The sequence below is a fragment of the Mixophyes fleayi genome, chromosome 7 (assembly GCF_038048845.1).
Source record: "Mixophyes fleayi isolate aMixFle1 chromosome 7, aMixFle1.hap1, whole genome shotgun sequence".
Taxonomy (NCBI): Eukaryota; Metazoa; Chordata; class Amphibia; order Anura; family Limnodynastidae; genus Mixophyes; species Mixophyes fleayi.
In genome coordinates, this window is record NC_134408.1 from 61,617,740 (window position 1) to 61,636,167 (window position 18,428).

The window sequence follows — 18,428 nt, forward strand, 5'->3', positions numbered from 1 at the left end:
TGCAGCCTATTATGGCTAGTGTGTGGGGCAACAAGGCTGTAGAGGAATGAGCTTCTCAGCTCAGGACTGGTATAGCTGAGGGAGCTGAAGTTGACTATTTTGTAAGGTTGGATGATAGTAATGGTCGGATCCTGTGTATCGGCAGTGGCAGGCCGGAGGAATCTCTGGCTCAGACAATGGCAAGCTGATGGGGGTTCTAAGAAAGGAGTAGAAGCTCTACTTTACAACGGAAAGATGTTTGGGGAAGAGTTGGATAAATGGATTTCCCAGGCTACAGGGAGGGGGGGGGGAGAGAGATCCTGTTTTCAGCCTTCAGCTACTCCTAACCCACGCAAAAGCTATGCTGCACAATCTTTTTGGTCCTCTCGGACTTCCTCCAAATACAGGGGAAGATCCAGAGGAGTTACCATGTCTTCTAGGGGATTCAGGGGCAGAGGTCGCTCTGCTGCTGCATCCTCTTTGCAGGGGAGTAGCACAGTCCCTTCTCCAGGGAAGGGCTATTCAAATGCAGTCAGACAATGCAACTGCAGTTGCATACATAAATCGCTGGGGCGGAACCCTTCTCTTATCAACTTGGGTACATATTTTCCAGGTATTTTATTTATTGATGGACATGTAAGTGGTCTTATCATTGTGTGTGTGTGTGTGTGTGTGTGTGTGTGATAGATAGATAGATAGATATTAGAATACCCGGCGTTGCCCGGGATTTAAAGAATGTTTATTTTCAAAAATCAATCTAAATATTAAACATACACGTAAATATCATGTTAAAATTGGACCAGTAGAAGGTGAAAAGTGAAAATGTCAAACTTTATTTGAACTGTATATGATGGAACGAACCGATAAACAATTACTTCAAAACAGCTTGATAAACTAGATTTCTCGTTTCTTCATTTGGGGCAAATACATACAAATTTCTTGGTGATCCAACTCTTGAGCACACAATGTAAAACTGTCCATGAGAAAAGCAAGGTGATTCCAAGTTGACTCCAGCTACATGTAAAGATTGTCCTTGGGCCTTATTGATAGACATGGCAAAAGCTAAACGAACTGGAAATTGTAGACGCTTAAATTGAAATGGAATGAGAGGTATGCGTGGAATGAAAGCATTGTCACCTTTTGCACAGCCTGTCAAAATAGTTGCTTCAATGACATGAGAATGGAGCTTTTGGACTACTAAACTTGTACCGTTACAAAGTCTTGGAGGATTTAAATTTCTGAGAAGCATAATGGGTGATCCAGGCAACTCTTCTTGAATCTTTAAGTTGATGTTGTTTACACAATTATTTTAGTTACTGGATGAAGCGGCATTAAACCATTTCCAATATTTAACAAATGATCAGCAAACTGACCGTCTATTGTGTTGCCATGCAGAGAAACTCTCATATTTGTGGTTAGTCGCAAAGTGCGAACATGCTTCCAAAGATGTGGTGATTTAAGGCATGCATTAATTTCATCCGCCATTGTTCCTTTTGGAATGACCCGCAATGTTTGTTGCAAATCTCTAGCCAATACAACAGTGACTCCACCCATTAGTAAATCATTGCCTCTTAAAAATTTAAGTGTTTGATGGCCTGTAAAGCATTTTTGTGTGACATGGTGCATTCATCCCATACAATGACCTGACATTCCTGCAGAATCTAAGCTTTTTCTGTTAGTTTAGTGATATTGCAGAGGGGAGTTTCACTTCGGGCCAGATTAAGCGGTAACTTGAAAGCTGAATGTGCTGTTTTTCCACCAGGGAGCAAAGTTGCAGCAATTCCAGAAGAGGCCACAGCAATAGCTATCTTGGAATGTACTCGAATTTTAGCAAGTAACAACTTGATGAGAAACGTCTTACCTGTTCTTCCGGGTGCATCCAGAAAAAATATATTGCATTTTTTTTTTTTTTTGGAACTTCTTCCAAGACATTGTTTCAGACATTCCAGAGTTATGGTCGTTTTTGATGATTTTTAGGTGTTACCCCCCCCCCCCCCTTGCCACCCCCACCCCGTAATGAATTTCAATTTTAAAGTTTTTTTAGTTGCCTCCGTCATGTTTTAATACACTCGTATGCAAAATTTCATGATCTTTGCTTGAAAAATGTGGATTTGTATAGAAAGACGGACAGAAGGACAAATTTTCTTTTATATATTATAGAGATATATATTCTTACCAGAAAACACATTTGTCACCATCCCAGTCCTACTTTGGTTTTTAGGTCTCGACAACCGTGGCTTCCAACTATTGCTGTATATATCATTGATTTATAAATTCCCTACTTATGTTTGCCATATGTTACTGAACAATCGGTGTCAGTTCCTATCGCTGCTATCAATTTACTAGTTTGAAATCTAAAATGTGTTATAATTCAAAACACATTGACGATACAAACAATTGTCTTATTGTTTGTCACTTATTCCTTGCACCAAACTTTGCCTTCACTCTGCCACAAATTTAAACACGTCATATGTTTAAGCTTTAGTTGGTTTTTCTTGGACTTGGCATACAAATCTGATTTTTAACTGTATTAAAAACAAAAGGATCAAAGCTGCTATTTTCTCAAAATCGGCCGTTATTTTTGTCCGCTTCTCACAATACTCAGTTTCTCTAAGACCATACTTCCCTCTCATAATGTATATTGCAGACCTCTCGGGTCCTACTGTATACTTGTGCTCTACTGTTGCCAGATATCGTGCCTGCCCGACTCCCATGATCTGTGGTCCTTCAGTCTCTAACACATGTATATCTCTATGCATAAATCTGTAGCATTACAGAAACGTAATATGTGCTTTTAAAACAAATGCTGTGCATAGCAATTGCAAAACATTACTATGTAAAATATTACCTTTGTCCCTCAAGTTTTACTCCAGCACTTCTGATAGACTTTAAAAGCTGGAATTTTGGTTTATCAACACAAGACGTAAAAATAAAAGTATAGAACAATAAGTGTTGCCTTCCTTGATGTGTCTTCCACTCTTGTATAGAAACTCCATAGGTTGGCGAGTCGTAGAGAAGAGTGAAGACCGCTCGCGAGCCCCCACGCCGTTACTTCCATAACTATCATTTTATACTTAAGATTCTCCATTGCGATCGCTGTGGTTCCAAAATGCAAAGAATAACACAAAGTTTAGTACACATACGCATGCACTCGTTGGCAATCTCTATCTTCAATCAGAACGCTCTGAGGTCTGAAGCCGGAGATGAGAAACTTATACATTATATAATTGTAAAAGTAATGACATCAGTGACAGTTATAGTTGTAAGGTCTTCATTGGGTGAATGGCCTTTCACTCAGATCCTCTTCGTGGCAATGGTGGATTTCTCTGGTCATTAAAGTAAGAACACCTGGCATTCCTGAGAACAGATTTGTGTCTCTAGACCTGTTTAACCCGGTTCTTTATGATCCTTGTAAGCTTGGCTAATAGTGTTTGAAAAGTAATATTATTCATAACTAGCATTCGCAATGTACAAACACTTCATAAATAGCACTGGTAACGTTCTCATGAAATTGCACGCAGAATGATACCAAACCCGATATTTGTATGTTGTAAACATTTAGCCTCTTTACCACTTAATATTTTATTAACCAATAGACAAACTTTTTAATTAAATTCTTGCAATTATAATTAGGTTATATATGCATCACAACGAATTGTACTGTACAAAAATAATTACTTACACCGTTCATCCAATTATTTTACTTTAACATATGGTTGGATATAAGAAAATAAAAAACTTGACCCATAATCGCCTCCCATGTATCAAAGGTAAAGAATTTATAATACATAAAGCAATAAACCTATTAAGTCCTGATATTTGTATTGCTGCCTCGCAGCACTGAGGCCATGGCTTGGATTCTAACCAGTGGTCCTTTATGTGTGGCGTTTTGTTTGTGAGGGTTTCTCTAGCTTCCACCAGTAGTGCAAAAAATATACTAGTAGGGTAATTGGATGGATGACATTCACCCTAATTTGTTTACTACACTGTGTCTGGGACTATGAGAACGATTAAACATTCTCTGTGAAATGCTGTCTTCTAGGTTAGATCTGTAGAAATAAATGTCAATATAAATCGCATGTATGTTATCAATTTGACAACTTAAATGTAGTTACAATTTCATAAAATGTAAAACTGTATTGCATATAATGTGCTCAAAAATATTTAATTTGTTAAAGCAATTTATACTAGCTTAAATTATATGAAACCAGTGAATTACTACAAAGGATGATATAGAAACATACAATGAATACAGCTGAAAAAAACCATTGAATCTATTGTGCTAATTGTACTATATAGGCTAGTGTTCTTATTAGTTGCTAATCATGCATATACTATATAAACAAGTATAGTAGTTCAAATTAATAGATTTTTCCTCTTGTATACCTGTACTGGTTTTTGTTTTTGGGTTTGTTTTTTATGCAATTACTGTTCTCATAGTTGCCTCCCCCACAAGTGCAAAAAAAAAAACCTGTGCTCACTGTCCCTATAAAGTGGTGATGGGGGCTGTTTCTGGCAGCTGCTCAAGTAAAGGTATCCAGCCTCTATAGTATTGTAGAAACGGTTGGTATACTTTGGCTACAACATAATAAAAAATTCCAGAATGCAAAATGTGGGTAAAATGATGATGATGATGATGATGATGATTGTGCTGAAGCTGATAAATTTAAAAGTTCTAGTGAATGGTATGAATAAGGTCCAAAAACAATGCAAATGTCACAGAAAAAGTTTGATCCTTTACTTGGAAAACACAGCATCTGAAAGTGTATTTATGTAGTGCTGGTGGACTTGATGGCCCGCACATGTGCACTAATGTCAGGGATTGATAAAGCTCTGCTCAGTGACATCACTGAGACCAAGGGAGCGAGGGAAAAGTGACAGGTGAGAGAAATGACTGGAAACTGGCAGTTATAGTGTAGCGATTGGTCTGAAAAAGAGGGCCAGAGAAGAAGAAGAAAGTGACACGCAAAAGAACAGGCAGGAGGCAGAAGTGGGAAGTTGGACTGGAGAAGAGACAAGAGGAGACTGAACAGAGGGACCTATACAGCAGCAGGCTGAAACTTAGATAGAGAGGAGGGAAAAACAGCAGTAGAGATTTTAAATTATGAAAATTAGTGGGGAAAAAGATCAGATTGTCAGAAGCAAGACAAAGTACATTATTAAAGCTGACAAGCAAGAGATGAGACCTTTCATACCAATTTAAATACCTGTATCTTGATCCTGAAGAGGATCTGAAACTGGACCAGAAGCAATATATTGAGAAGTATCCTTTAATTTTATTATACTTCCTGTTTTTACTAGAAAGACTGAACTAAATGTACATACTAGTTTAGTTAACAACCAGGTGGGAAGTCCCAAAGATTGATATATACACCCTTGTTCTGGGACTGACTTTTTTTAAAGGGTAAGTTTAGGGATAGTTAGCCAAGCTTATGGACTGACTATAGGAAATTCGTTATAAGAGTTCAGTATTGTTATGAAAACCACTCAAGAGGCTGAAGTTCTGCTACATGACAAGCAATTGGCGAAATCTGTGTTTCTTATTGCTTGCTGGAGAGATCTCTATCATATGAGTATTGCAGTTACCATTTTTTTTTTTATTTCTACCATGAAATCCTATTGTATTGAAAAGTAATGCACTGAACCTGTAGATGTGAATACCAAATGTACTTTATGATGTGTGCTGCATATTGTTATATATTGGACAGTTGTATTTATGTGAGGGTTTTTTTTTTTATATTTGTTTTCACCTACCGTGTTTTTACATGTCCCTGTATAGTGCGAACTGTTTGCAAGAATAATAAGATGTAGAGGTACCTCCTGAAGCTAGTCTTTAGCTTATCATATAATAACACACAGTTCTTAATATCCTAAAGGATAATCTGTTTAGGTTACCTGTGAGCCAATATACTGTTAAATGTGCACTCGTTATGCAAACTTATTAAAAAAAGAAACTACCCTCGGGAACCACACTAGAAATGTGTGGTTTCTAAAGCTAGCTACAGAGTGGTGTGCCTTTCCTGTATTCCAGCCTGGGGTTGAGAGTAAGGGGACGGAGGGTTCCTTGGTCCCCCTCTGGTGTTGCTGAACAAGGGCATTAACTTGCGAAGAGCTTACTGTCTGAAGACTAAGGTGGAGGCACTACGCACCTAGAGTAAAGATAAACTAGTGGGCCAGGAACCAAAACACAGCCACATACCCATACACACCTTAATCCTAGGAATAGAGGGGTTACATTTAAATATCCCAAGATCACGCCAGGTGGTCAAATGTATAAGGGCGTCCAGTTGTTTGCAGTGATACACCAGTACCTCCAATAAAACAATTTAGGATAATCAAACTCTTATCCTTTACTTAGTATTTGGCTTTTATGGTTATCTATTGAAAAAGTGTGTGTGGATTCTTAATTGAAAAAATATGACAAGACTTTGATCTATAAACTAAATCTCTTGGTCAGAGAAAGTAACAGTAGTTTCAGCTTTCTCGTGCCCTCCGTCTCTATGTGTCTCACTGTGGAATGCACCACATATCAGAAGTAGCAGGGCTGTGTACCAATATGTTTGTGTCTCTAATGCAACACGTTTAACTACTTTGAAAGAATTCCAGAATTGACAAAGGGGGCCTTTAATGCTGTGATAGGATAGGCTTACCCTAGACTTTTTGTGGGTTTTTTATCTAGTAGTTTACGGTCTTCTGGTGCCCCTTGGCCAAGGCATCCACTTGCTGTCTGCACACAATCATGGTGTCCCACATTGTAATATTGTAACTGCTTCCATCACCTGGAACCTTTAATGTGTAGCTTGTCTTTGCTGACTGAATCCTTCCTGATAGCTTACCATGGATCAGTAGAAGGGGTAATGATTATTGGCTTAATCTTTTTTTTTTTTTTTTTTTTTTAAGTGCATATGCATACCTCAAATGAAATCAGTTTATATGGACTGATAGCCATTGTTTAATCATGAGTCTTGGGGTATAAATTGGCCCCCTTAATCCATCCAGGTTGACACTTTTATCTGTACACAAGATCTGGACACTTTATTCTTCCTATAGTGTGTTGGGGGTGTTGTCTGCTGCTTGTCTGTGTGGATCCAGACTTTAGGGGCCTTGTCACTAGAGCAACCTAGTACCACCTCAAACTAATTTAACTCTAGGTGTTTTGAGCCAGTTCCCCAGGGGCGCAGCTCAATGGGCTCTACTTGTTAAGAATATTGTCATACAAGCATATACTGCTAGAACAAGCATCTAAAATTTGATAAACTTTGCTTTTCATCAAATTAGTTTTTTGTTTTTTTTTTTTTTGTTTTTACTTGGCTTAACTAGAGTTGCTTGCTTTCGAAAAATAATTTCATCGGGCTTATGCAAATAGCACCTTGGTGTGGTGTGCTGCCTAGGTGTGTCCAGCACCACTAAGTGGAACCAATACTTCTGTGTGCAGTATGCAACCAGAGGGGCTTTGTGTATGGTTAGCATGTCATCTGAGGCTGTATAGTGAAGCTATCTGAAGGGGGGGGGGGGGGGGGGGGGGGGAGAATGGAGCTTTATGTCTGAACAGGCTGGGTATCCTGGATGTTGGCCTAGCTTCCTAGAAAGCCAGGTGGTCCACCAATATTCTGGGAGTCTCCCATATTTTCCAGGCGTGTAAGCAACTATGAGCTTAACTTTTATTTGGTGCATTTCTATTTTTCCTTTAAATACAGTTTTTTATGACTTGTAGTACATTGTTTCTTTCAATCTAGCCTCTATTTTAATACTTGGTAAATAACCTATAACACATTATTCGCAATGACTAAAAGTGACATGTTAAACAGGTTTGTATGTTAAATGAAATGGTTGATACACTTTTCTCATTAACCACATCAGTTGTATCCCTTTGATATTTTTGCTTGCTGCCAGTCTCTGGAGTATGCCTAGTAGTTTGGAAAGAGCCTATGGTACATAGTGAGTTCAGAAGTGTACATGCAGGTAAGGAGTACTGGGTTTTTATGTAACAACCTTGTTTTTGAAAGGGTTTGTTTGATACTTTGCTTAAGCTGTGTACACATCTATGCAATTATTGTGCAAATCTTGTAATATCTGAACAAGTGGTCAAAAATTGCATGAGTGTTTTATGCTGCCACAATCATATTTTATTGTACCAAAACACATTGCATCTGTTTGGTTTTCTAAACTTCCTAAAAATTGCGATCAATGGTTAATCTATGTCTGGCAAATGTGGGAGTGTGTATGCATTCGTGACCACCAGCGTAGGCAGATATCTGTAGTGTGTACAGAGTCACAATCTTTACCTTAAGATCTATGTTTATCTCTGAACTATCAGCTGTAAACTAGGTTCTAAATGCTCATCAGGACTTTCAGTTGTTGGTGAAATCGTTACAGAAATGACATCTGAAGTAAGATTGCATAGGTGTTTACCCAGAATCAAACTTTACAGGAATTTTATAGAATGCTTTGAGAAGATATAGTTGTTTGTAATCTGCTGTAAATCAAAGTTTGTATTTAGTTTTGTTTAGTTGTACTTTTTCTTTCCCCCATTTTACAGGTCTACAGACTAAAAACAAAGATGCCAATCGCAAATGAAACTGATGATCGTATGAAAAAGTTTAAAAATAAGGGCAAAGACACAGCAGTAAGTACACTTGCACTTCATGTAAATATTGCAACAGCCTTGCACACACCTAAACTGGAAGCTACCCCAAACTTTCAGTTTCTGTAGTGTGCTGTCTTTTTTTTTTTTTTTTTCTTCTTTCTTTACTCCCAAAACCCCTTTCCCCGTATTGGCTACCCCTTGCAAGTCTGGATGATCCTTGCAATGCACTTCTGGTGATGCAAGTGGACACGTATGCCTCCTTGGGGATGCTGTCTTTGCTACTTCTAACTGGCAAAGGTGGGGTTGGAGATTCTGTCCTCCTTATGCACAAGCAACTACAGGGCATTGGCATTTAAAAGCTGTTGAGGATAATGTTCGTTCTGAAATTAGTGAATGAAGACCCTGGCTTGAATGCACAATGATTTTAGAATGCGCGGAAAGGTCACTGGCGCCTATATGAAGTCCTTTCCGGTTTGTACTGTGATCGGTATTAAAGCAGTTTGAAATACTGTGGAGATTCTCAATTAGGAACTACATGTCTTGGGGGAAGTCTACACTATGGAGCCTGACCTCATCCCTGCGCCCCCGCCCCCCGAATCACCACGTTTAAACAGCAGGTTTCTTCCCTTATGGAAAAAAGGTAAAGTGGAGTCCAGACCCCACTAAGACTCGTCCCTAAGTGTACATCCAATTTTTCCAATTCAGGTTTCCAATTCATGTCTCCCTATCAGACTACCGGCTTCTCCAATGACCTTCACCAAGGTGCTTGTGGTAAACTCGGAGAAAACAAGCCATCATTCTTTTGCTTTATTTAGACAACATTCTGGTACAGGAAAGGGATATTTCTGCATTTGGGGAATCTCAAGTGGTAATGTTTCTGCAAAAAGTCACCAGTCAACAGATACTATTACTAGGAGTACAGGTAGATGGTGAAAGACTTGAGGGTAAATTTATTAAGCTGTGAATTTGAAAGGTGGAGATGTTGCATATAGCAACCAATTTAGTATATTCTACAAAATGACAGCTAGAATCTGGTTGCTATAGGCAATATCTCCACTTCAAACCTGCAACTTGATAGATTTATCCCTTTTTTTTTGTTTTGTCAGAAGAAAGTCTTCAACTACAGATGGTCTTCACCTGGACATACTAAATTGGTGGGATCGCAATCCAATTATCCTAGATCACCTCAAGCTTCCAAGTACTGCAAGGAAATTCCTTGGGTGGGGGCAAAATACAAGCCTAAGTACTTATCACAACCAGAATGGACTGTGCTTTCCAGCTCCAAATGCTGGGAAATCTCCTCTAATTAACATAAGGAATGTGTTTAAAGAATGAAAAAATATTTACTGAATCACTTTCTGTATTGCCCTCATTTCCAGAATATTTGCCTGTACTTTCCAACCTTCCTAGGACACCATGTTTTGGTCTTACTCAAACACCATGGCAACAGTTATATTCTTGATACAATAATACCATAAGAAAGGGAATAGATGCTCTATCCATTCCATGGAACGTTCAACTAGGGTATGACTTTATTTATTCATACCCCCACCCCACCCACCTTCTCATTACTTGCACACTATGGAGAATCATGAAAGAAGAAAGTATAGAAGTAATAGCGGTACTTCTATTTTGGCCATGTCACCCATGGTCTACAGTCTTTGGAAAGCTTTTGGAACATCATTGACCTCTACCAGCCTGGTCAGGCCTGCTACATCAGGGTTCAGTTTTACATCCCAACCCAAAGATGACATGGAGATTGAGTGGTTGATGCTGAAATGCAAGGTATTCTCTGATAAAGCAATTTGGGATACTTCTGAAAACCATAAAACATAATTTTTCCCCTATTATAGGATTTTGAAGGCCTTCATTCTATGGTGCCAATTTAAATCATTTGATCCAGCTTCTGCTACCATTCCAAAAATTTTAGTTTTTTTTTTTTTTTCCAGGATTGATTAGACCAAGGGTCTTGCTCTCTCTAGTCTGACAGTTTAGGTGGCTGCACTTCGTTTAATAGATGTAAACCTTGACTCTAGAAAAACACTACATCTCATAGATTGTGGCTATCATTGAGTTTTGAAAGGGAAACTGAATAACCACTAATTTTTATTTCCCTGAGACTCCTTGGCAGCTGCATATTTCCCACCTGTGTTGGGGTTTTTTGGAGTGGTGGAATTTTTTATTACCCACCCCATCCCCACCCCTGTCCTTTTAATATACTTATGACTAGTTCCATTTAATTGTGCTTTAAACAGCACCTGCAATTTATTGAGCAGCCCAAAGGCTCCATCTAGGGGAGGGAGGAGGCTAGAAAAATGTTACAATGAATAGCCCCTAACCACCCTAGCACTAAAATAAAGGTCGCCCATCTTAATAGGCACCACCTACAAACTAAGTTGCCCCATCATCCCACATATTCAATGGCACAAATTAAATAATTAGTACCCACCTAAACTCCACCATTAACTTCGTAGTACATGGGTGGGAGGTAGGTTAAGACAGCCCCCCCCCCCCCATTCCCTCACATTATAGCAGCCCCCCGCATTTCCTTCACTCATTATATCAGCCTTCCCCTCCCTATAGCTTTCTTTGTACATGCCCATCCATATAGTTTTGTACGTTGCAGCCCCCTCGCTTACCTTCAGGTGCTCTTCTGCTGCATCGCTCCTCAGATCAGACAGGAAGTGAAGTACTCAATTCCTGTCTAAGGCCATTCAGCAACAGACAGCCTCACGATTGGCTGCCTGTTGCTTTCCAATGACCGCCAATGCCTTTTGATTTGACCCTCCCCCCACACCCATGGCCCCCACATGCCAGGGGGCAAAAAGAGGTAAAAAAATTATACATGAGACTGCCTCGTTGGGCCACTGGCCTACCTGGAACCTCCCCAGTAATGCCTGTGTCCAATCCTCCCCTGCACACAGTATTACGGTGTCGGAGCTCAATCTTATGTTAAATTGCAGAAATGTTATGGGCAGTGTGGCTTGAGCATGTAGAAATAACTTATTGTAGATATTTATTTTTAATTAGGGGTGCAGGGCACCACTGTATAACATTGCAAATGTACTGAGATAGATGGATCTATGTGTATATGTGTGTGTTTTTGCTTTTATTTCTGCCATGTCAAGGGACAAACATGTCTTTTTAGCCTGCTGTACTTTAGAAAGTACAGCAAGGAGTAGTTACCGGTTATCATGCCTTGCTAAAGTGAATGGAAACCCCCTGAACAATGTGATCTAGGATAGCAGATTAGCGTAATTTTAACTTTGCATTACAGTTAAATCTACATTTGGAGATCTATTGCAACCTGATAAATATGTTATGTGATATCTGTCTCTGAGCCATCTAGGGACAGGGGACAGTGTTGCCTCTTGCTAATGTGGGTCAGAATGTGTATAAATGGGACACTGTTTGATTAATGTATTGTATTATACCATCTAACTTCTGGAAAGATCGCTAGAATTAGACTGGTGTGTTATTTTCCTTATTGGGAAACTTGAGGTAATAAACACTGCTTTTAAGATCCTGCTTTGACAACCACTTACCTGCTGTAATTTCTGTGACCTGTAGATTAGACCAAATATGATCTGTTACCGGCTGTTCTGAGATTGGGACCCTGCATCCAGTACAAGCGTTCTATATCGCTAAGAAAGCCCAAGGACGAAACACATTGGAAAATGCACTTCTGTGCCTATTCTTGAAGCTCCGTTCACTCAGATTGCTCCACTACCATTATGGAACAAAGAACGGCTTTTCTTCACAATCAGCCGCATGCCCAGTTTGGACCAGGCCGCGACTTCCACTCTGATGTCTCCACACATGTTGGCTGCAGATGGAAAGGACTGAAGGAGAAGGGAACATCTTTAAAATAACTACCTTTCCCCAAAAATTGGGAACACTCTGGTGCTATTGGGATAAGGACCCAGCAGTAACAAATGACTAATATTTTCAGCGATTTTATCGGGATTAACACCAACAATTGAGTAAACAAATCATACGGCAACTAATACTCAGGGCCTATTGCACATCTTGCTATCAACCAGACATAATACAAAGAGCAGTGCTGTAGATTGAAACCTATTCTAATAAAATGGGTTTGGAGGAGTTTAAAATACTGTATGAAAGGGATAGGTCTCAAAATTAAAAACACATTAATTCGGGAGGGGGGCGCGCCTTAACTGCCTTACCGAGCGGACGTGTCTAGGATCAGCTCCAGGCTCAACTGCCTATTTATGTAGTTACTGGCTAGCTACATTCCTGATTGAGGCACCTTACATTGAGAGACTCCTTGGGGATCAACATATGTTCCTTTGATACCCCGTAGACACCTTTTTAAAATCGTTCCGCAAGACTCTCCCCAATACTGGGCTCTGACCCCACCATTTTTCTTTCCGACGGGCCCGAGACTCGCCACACATCTTGCTGCACCCCTCCATTGCCAAACTCTGTTGCACCCTCTCCACCTCCTGCAGACTAAAGGCATACGCCACCTGGCTGGCATATATAGAGGCTGTGAGCGGTGGACATGGTGGGACCCGTGCCCTCTGACCTAGACCGCTGTAGGCTGGCGTTTGCGGTTCACTAGCTGATGCCTCTTGCCTGAGGGGACCATCGGAGGAGTGTACTGGAGTGCCTGGCTGCCGTCTAGTTCCAGCCTTCCCAGAAGTCACTACCGCCTTTGTCGGGCTTCTCTTACGGCTGTGAGTGGGTCTTCATCTCTATCTCCCCTGCCAGTGGTCCGTGTACAGAGCTGCTGCATGTCTGTGTGTGTGTTGGGGAATTTTAGACTGAGCTCCAATGGGGCAAGAACTGATGTGAAGGAGATCTCTGTACAGTGCTGCGGAATTAGTAGCACTATATAAATACATGATGGAAAGTGTGACTACATCGTCATCTAGTGGCTAAACAGTAACACTCCTCCAGCTGCAGTGAGCTAAATATAAGCAATTGCTATTACATCAACTTAAGTTTTAAACACCCACTAGTCTGTAATGTGCACTTCTCCTCATGTTTGCATAATTAAATCTATCTGTCCCAGCCTACCCAGAAACACTCTCTCCGTCAATAAATCCCACTTGGTGTTCCATTACCCATTATGCATAAAAACTGCTCAAGGGGCAGAAGGAGGACACAGATGGGATTTTTCAGCATATGATGACGCAAGATGCTGATTATCTTCACAGGGAGCTGATGTTCTTTAAAGATAAAGCAGAGGACCTTGAAAATAGAGAATATCGAAACAATCTTCGGATCCGTAACATTCCGGCGTCGTCGAATCACTAGCAGAACCGTATCTGGTTCATTTATTTCAAGCCCTAGTTCCCGAGCTCTCTGATAAAGTTATACCTATTGAACGAGCCCACAGGGCCCTGCACCCCAGGCTTAAAGACACAAATTGAAAGCCAAACGAACAGTACAGGCAATTATGGCAATAAAGGACCAGGTTTCCCTCTCGTAGAAGGGTCTCAATATAAGTAAATCATCATCGTTTATTTATATAGCGCCACTGATTCCGCAGCGCTGTACAGAGAACTCATTCACATCAGTCCCTGCCCCATTGGAGCTTACAGTCTAAATTCCCTAACATACACACACAGACGACAGAGACAGAGAGAGACTAGGGTCAATTTTGATAGCAGCCAATTAACCTACCAGTATGTTTTTGGAGTGTGGGAGGAAACCGGAGCACCCGGAGGAAACCCACGCAAACACGGGGAGAACATACAAACTCCACACAGATAAGGCCATGGTTGGGAATTGAACTCATGACCCCAGTGCTGTAAGGCAGAAATGCTAACCACTGAGCCACCGTGCTGCCCCAAATGTGATGATGACACTTGTAATGCGTTTGGTCCATCAAAGTATACAGTCTAAATGTTAGATTTATTTCTGTATACTTTCACCTTACCTTTACTGAATTCCCTTCCTTCCCTAAATTTTTTTTGTTTTCATTTATACTATGTAAACTGAAAATTTCCAATAAAAATTATTGGAGAAAGAGATAAAAACAGTACACTGAATTACGACCCAACAGTTATCAACGACTTTTTAGATTGTATAGGGATTTGTAAAATCTGTGAAAACTGCTAAATAATGTTCTGTGAAGGGAGCTCATTGATATTTAAAGGCTTGTAAACTACCAAAGCTAGACAGGACCTTAGCTTCCAAATTGAATGAGGATATCGCTGGGGATGAGATTAAAGTAGCCCTTAATTCCCAAAAATCATTGAAGGCTCCTGGTCCTCATGGACTTAGCATCTCATGCTATAAAACTTTTGCACACATTCTGACACCGCATCTAGTTTCTACTTTTAATTCGGTCCTCCAAAGTGGGAAGTTTCACCGACACCACACGTGCCACTATTATAGTTATACCCAATCCAAACAAAGATCCCACAATTTGCACCAATTATCTGGCCATCTCTTTGCCAGGATCTTAGCAACTAGCTTGATGTCCATGTTTAGCAAACAGGTTGTACAACCATCTGTCACAACTCATAGTCCCAGATCAAGTTTTGGTTTAACAGGTAAACCCTGGATAATACTAGGACTATAGACTTTATTTCCTATGTAAATCAATCCAAACTTCCCTCAGTAATTTTAGCATTTGACACAGAATTTCAGGGTCTTCCATTGGTACAGCCATTCAAGAAAACACCTACAAGATTTATATTAGATGGTACATGGTCCCTGCGAGATTGCACTCTATCTACCCCCACGCCTCTGATCTATGTTGGCATAATTGTGGATTAGTGGGAACTTTCCTCCACATATGGTGGGATTGCCCTCTAGTATCTAACCAGTAGCAATACATCATCCCAAAATCTAAACAGGTTACTTCAATTAATGTGCCTAAGGATCTGTTATCTGTGCTCCTGTATCAGCCTATCAAAAGGATCTCTAAGTCATCGGGTAAACTTGTTTGACACATGTAACGCAGCTAAACTTCAGATAGTGATTGGAAGAAAGCTTTGCAATTCTCTAGAGAGGCTGTTCTAAATAGAACCTGGCACATTGCCTCCATGCAATATGTGACAAGCCTCCTCCACGATACAGTCCCCGCTTTTCATAAAGTGTGCGGCCCTTGGTATACTTCTAATTGCAATATGTCAGGCTTTTTATAAGCCCTCTATGTTCTTTACACCCTTTTGACTATCTTTTGCCTCTTAATTTTTGAGCCTCTGTTCTACCCGCCTCTGAGACTCTCCACTTCCCCTACTTTCTGTACCCCCCCCTCTTGCCTGCTTCTCTCTTCCTCATTTTACCTGGATAAGAAAGGCCCCTGTGCAGGGACGTAGACACAATATGGAGAGACCCGTTTTCCCCCCCTCCCCCCCCCTCCCTCTTGTCCCTTTCCCTTCATTCCCCTAAAAATCAGAAAATCCAGCAGTCTGCTCCAATCTTTATATATCCCCAACCTTACATGGTCTCTACGGTGTTGGAATGATCCTCACTTTTACCTATAGCCGCTAAACCTTTAACTCCTAGCTACTGCTTGGTATTTACCGTACCGTGAAAGTTGTGTGTTTTTTGTTTTTGGTTTTTTTGTAACTCGTGCCTTTTGATATTTTAAGTATATTCATTGACACGTATTGTTTTTACCTGCTGTTACAAATAAGTTAAAAATAAAACAAAAACAAAATCCATTTATTCGATGATTAAATAAATACAATAAAGAAACAGAGACCAGTCCTGCTGGTCCCCAGCAGAACACACGGACAGGGTGGCTTAGTTGAATCTTCCTGTGACAGGATGGACCTCCTAGGTGTAAGGTTTTCAAGGAATCTCACAGCATGTTAGGGCTAAACACTGTTTATCATTGCTCTGAGGAATAAGTAATTTATGTATCGTATGCGCAGGACCACATCAAAAGATGTTCCAAAAGGAGACATGTTTTGGGCAAAGATTACACAAAAGCAATAATAAATGCAGTTTTCAAGACCATGCTAAAAAGGTGCAATTTTTCAGTATGTGTGTATAAATAAATTTTTACACGAGTTTTAGGTGTGTTTGGCAAACCTTCTGTATTCTAGGAGCTAAGACGACGAAGAGTAGAAGTCAGTGTGGAGCTCAGGAAGGCCAAGAAAGATGAGCAGATACTAAAGAGGAGGAATGTGACTGCATTTCCTGAGGATCAGGCTCTCTCTCCTGAACAAAAAAGAAACCACCTGGCGGTTAGTTTTTATTTTATTTTTTTTATTTCCAACATTAAAAATTTGATATTTGAATAATGACACACAAACATTGCTCCTGGAAGCGACATACACAACCTGTTTGATCTCAGTCCGTATGTGACAGGGACTATTTCACCTGCATATAATGAGCAGTAAGTGAGGAGTTCATAAGCTAAAGTTCATGGGAGCATGTAGCAATAACTCTAGGGGAAGGCAGAAGTTGTTGTAAAGGGTACTAAACCTTCTACAAAGTGCAGCTTTGCTCCTTGCATGCAGAATAGTAAGACAACTGGGGCTATTTACTTTTTCCCTCCAATAGGTAATTTTAAATAAACTGTTACTGTATCAATTGAGATACTCTGTAGCCACAGAAAGCTGTCCAGAGTGAGAATTTGCATCTTTCTCGAGGCTCCTGTTATGCTCTCAAGTTTCCAGTTCCACATATATTACAAAAACAAGTTTTTGTTGCTGCTCCCAAACATCCTCCCCCTTGGAAGGAGATAGAAATAATATTCAACCCCCTTCACAAGGCTAGCAATGTGTTGTCTTTCAATATCTATGAATCTTTCATGTTAACATTAAGTTAAACACCCACATCTCTTCCAGTAATGCATGGTCCAATATTTTACCTATTGGAAGGTACAGCCCAGGAATGGGAATAAGCAGACACCAGACTTTTACACACAAATAAAATCTTAAAATCAAGTACATTGGACTAATTGAAATAATCTTAGTTTTGAACAAGTTTTTCTAACAATCCTGACTATTCTATTAAATATTGCTGAGTTGGTTTTAACAGAAGCCACAAGATCCTGAAACAGATTTATTGCTTAAGCACTGGAGTTTACGGTTTATGGAATTGGCAAATCCATTAAGAAGGCTTTTTTTTTTTTTTTTTTTTTGCCCTTAAATCCTAAGATTCCATGTCTGATTATTGTATCGGAGCAATATATAAACCAAGGCTTCTGCAATGTGAGGCTTGATGTGTACTCTGTTGGGGCGAGGGAAAGAGCATTTCACTGCATGTAATACTGGGAGACTGTTCACATGCTCATATCTAGTGTATAACTAGTATAGTCACGCAAATAGACTTTATCCTCAACCTAGGAATTTTGGGTATGTGAATACCTTCATTAAAATTGCTTGATCTACAGAATCCTTATTATGGCTCCTTTTTTAGCAACTAATTAGTGTTCTGTCTAAAACTATCAAAATGTAAAATGGAGACTTTAAAAGATCCTTATCATAGCTGATGAGCAGAGATGTCCAAGTTGTAGGTAAGATGCAGTTCAGAATGCATATTTATAGCTTTCAGGCTTTTACTGACTTTCCTATCAAATAAGTAGTATCCTGTTTGAGTATATATTTTAGAACATGACTTCTTCTTCCCTTCTCTTTTTTTTTTTTTTTTTTTTTTTTTAATTCAGGTCCTCGCGCTTTCCTTGGATGAAATTGTGCAAGGCATTAATTCTGGAAATCCAGACTTGGAACTGAAGTGTGCACAGGCTGCAAGGTTACAAATAGCCTAAATGTTGCTTGAGAATGTTTTTTTTGTCCCTGTGGTCTTTAAAATTGTGGATTAATAGCCCACATCCCTGTTTGAAGTATAGTAAGACACCTTGGGAATTGATATGTTGGGGCCCACTGCCAGTACAAGCTATACATTGACCTGTCATATCCCTCTTATT

At 39.9% G+C, this 18,428-nt stretch overlaps 1 protein-coding gene across 2 annotated transcripts in view; it reads left to right on the top strand.

Moving 5' to 3' along the window:
• The window catches only part of KPNA7 (karyopherin subunit alpha 7), a 65,639-nt gene that overhangs the window by 21,880 nt on the left and 25,331 nt on the right, over positions 1 to 18,428 (top strand). For both annotated transcript variants that reach the window (XM_075179917.1, XM_075179916.1), the window contains exons 2-4: positions 8,519 to 8,605; positions 16,600 to 16,740; positions 18,168 to 18,253. In XM_075179917.1, coding sequence (XP_075036018.1) covers positions 8,540 to 8,605; positions 16,600 to 16,740; positions 18,168 to 18,253 — 293 coding nt within the window. In that variant the 5' untranslated portion in view covers positions 8,519 to 8,539. The remainder of the gene's footprint in view (positions 1 to 8,518; positions 8,606 to 16,599; positions 16,741 to 18,167; positions 18,254 to 18,428) is intronic.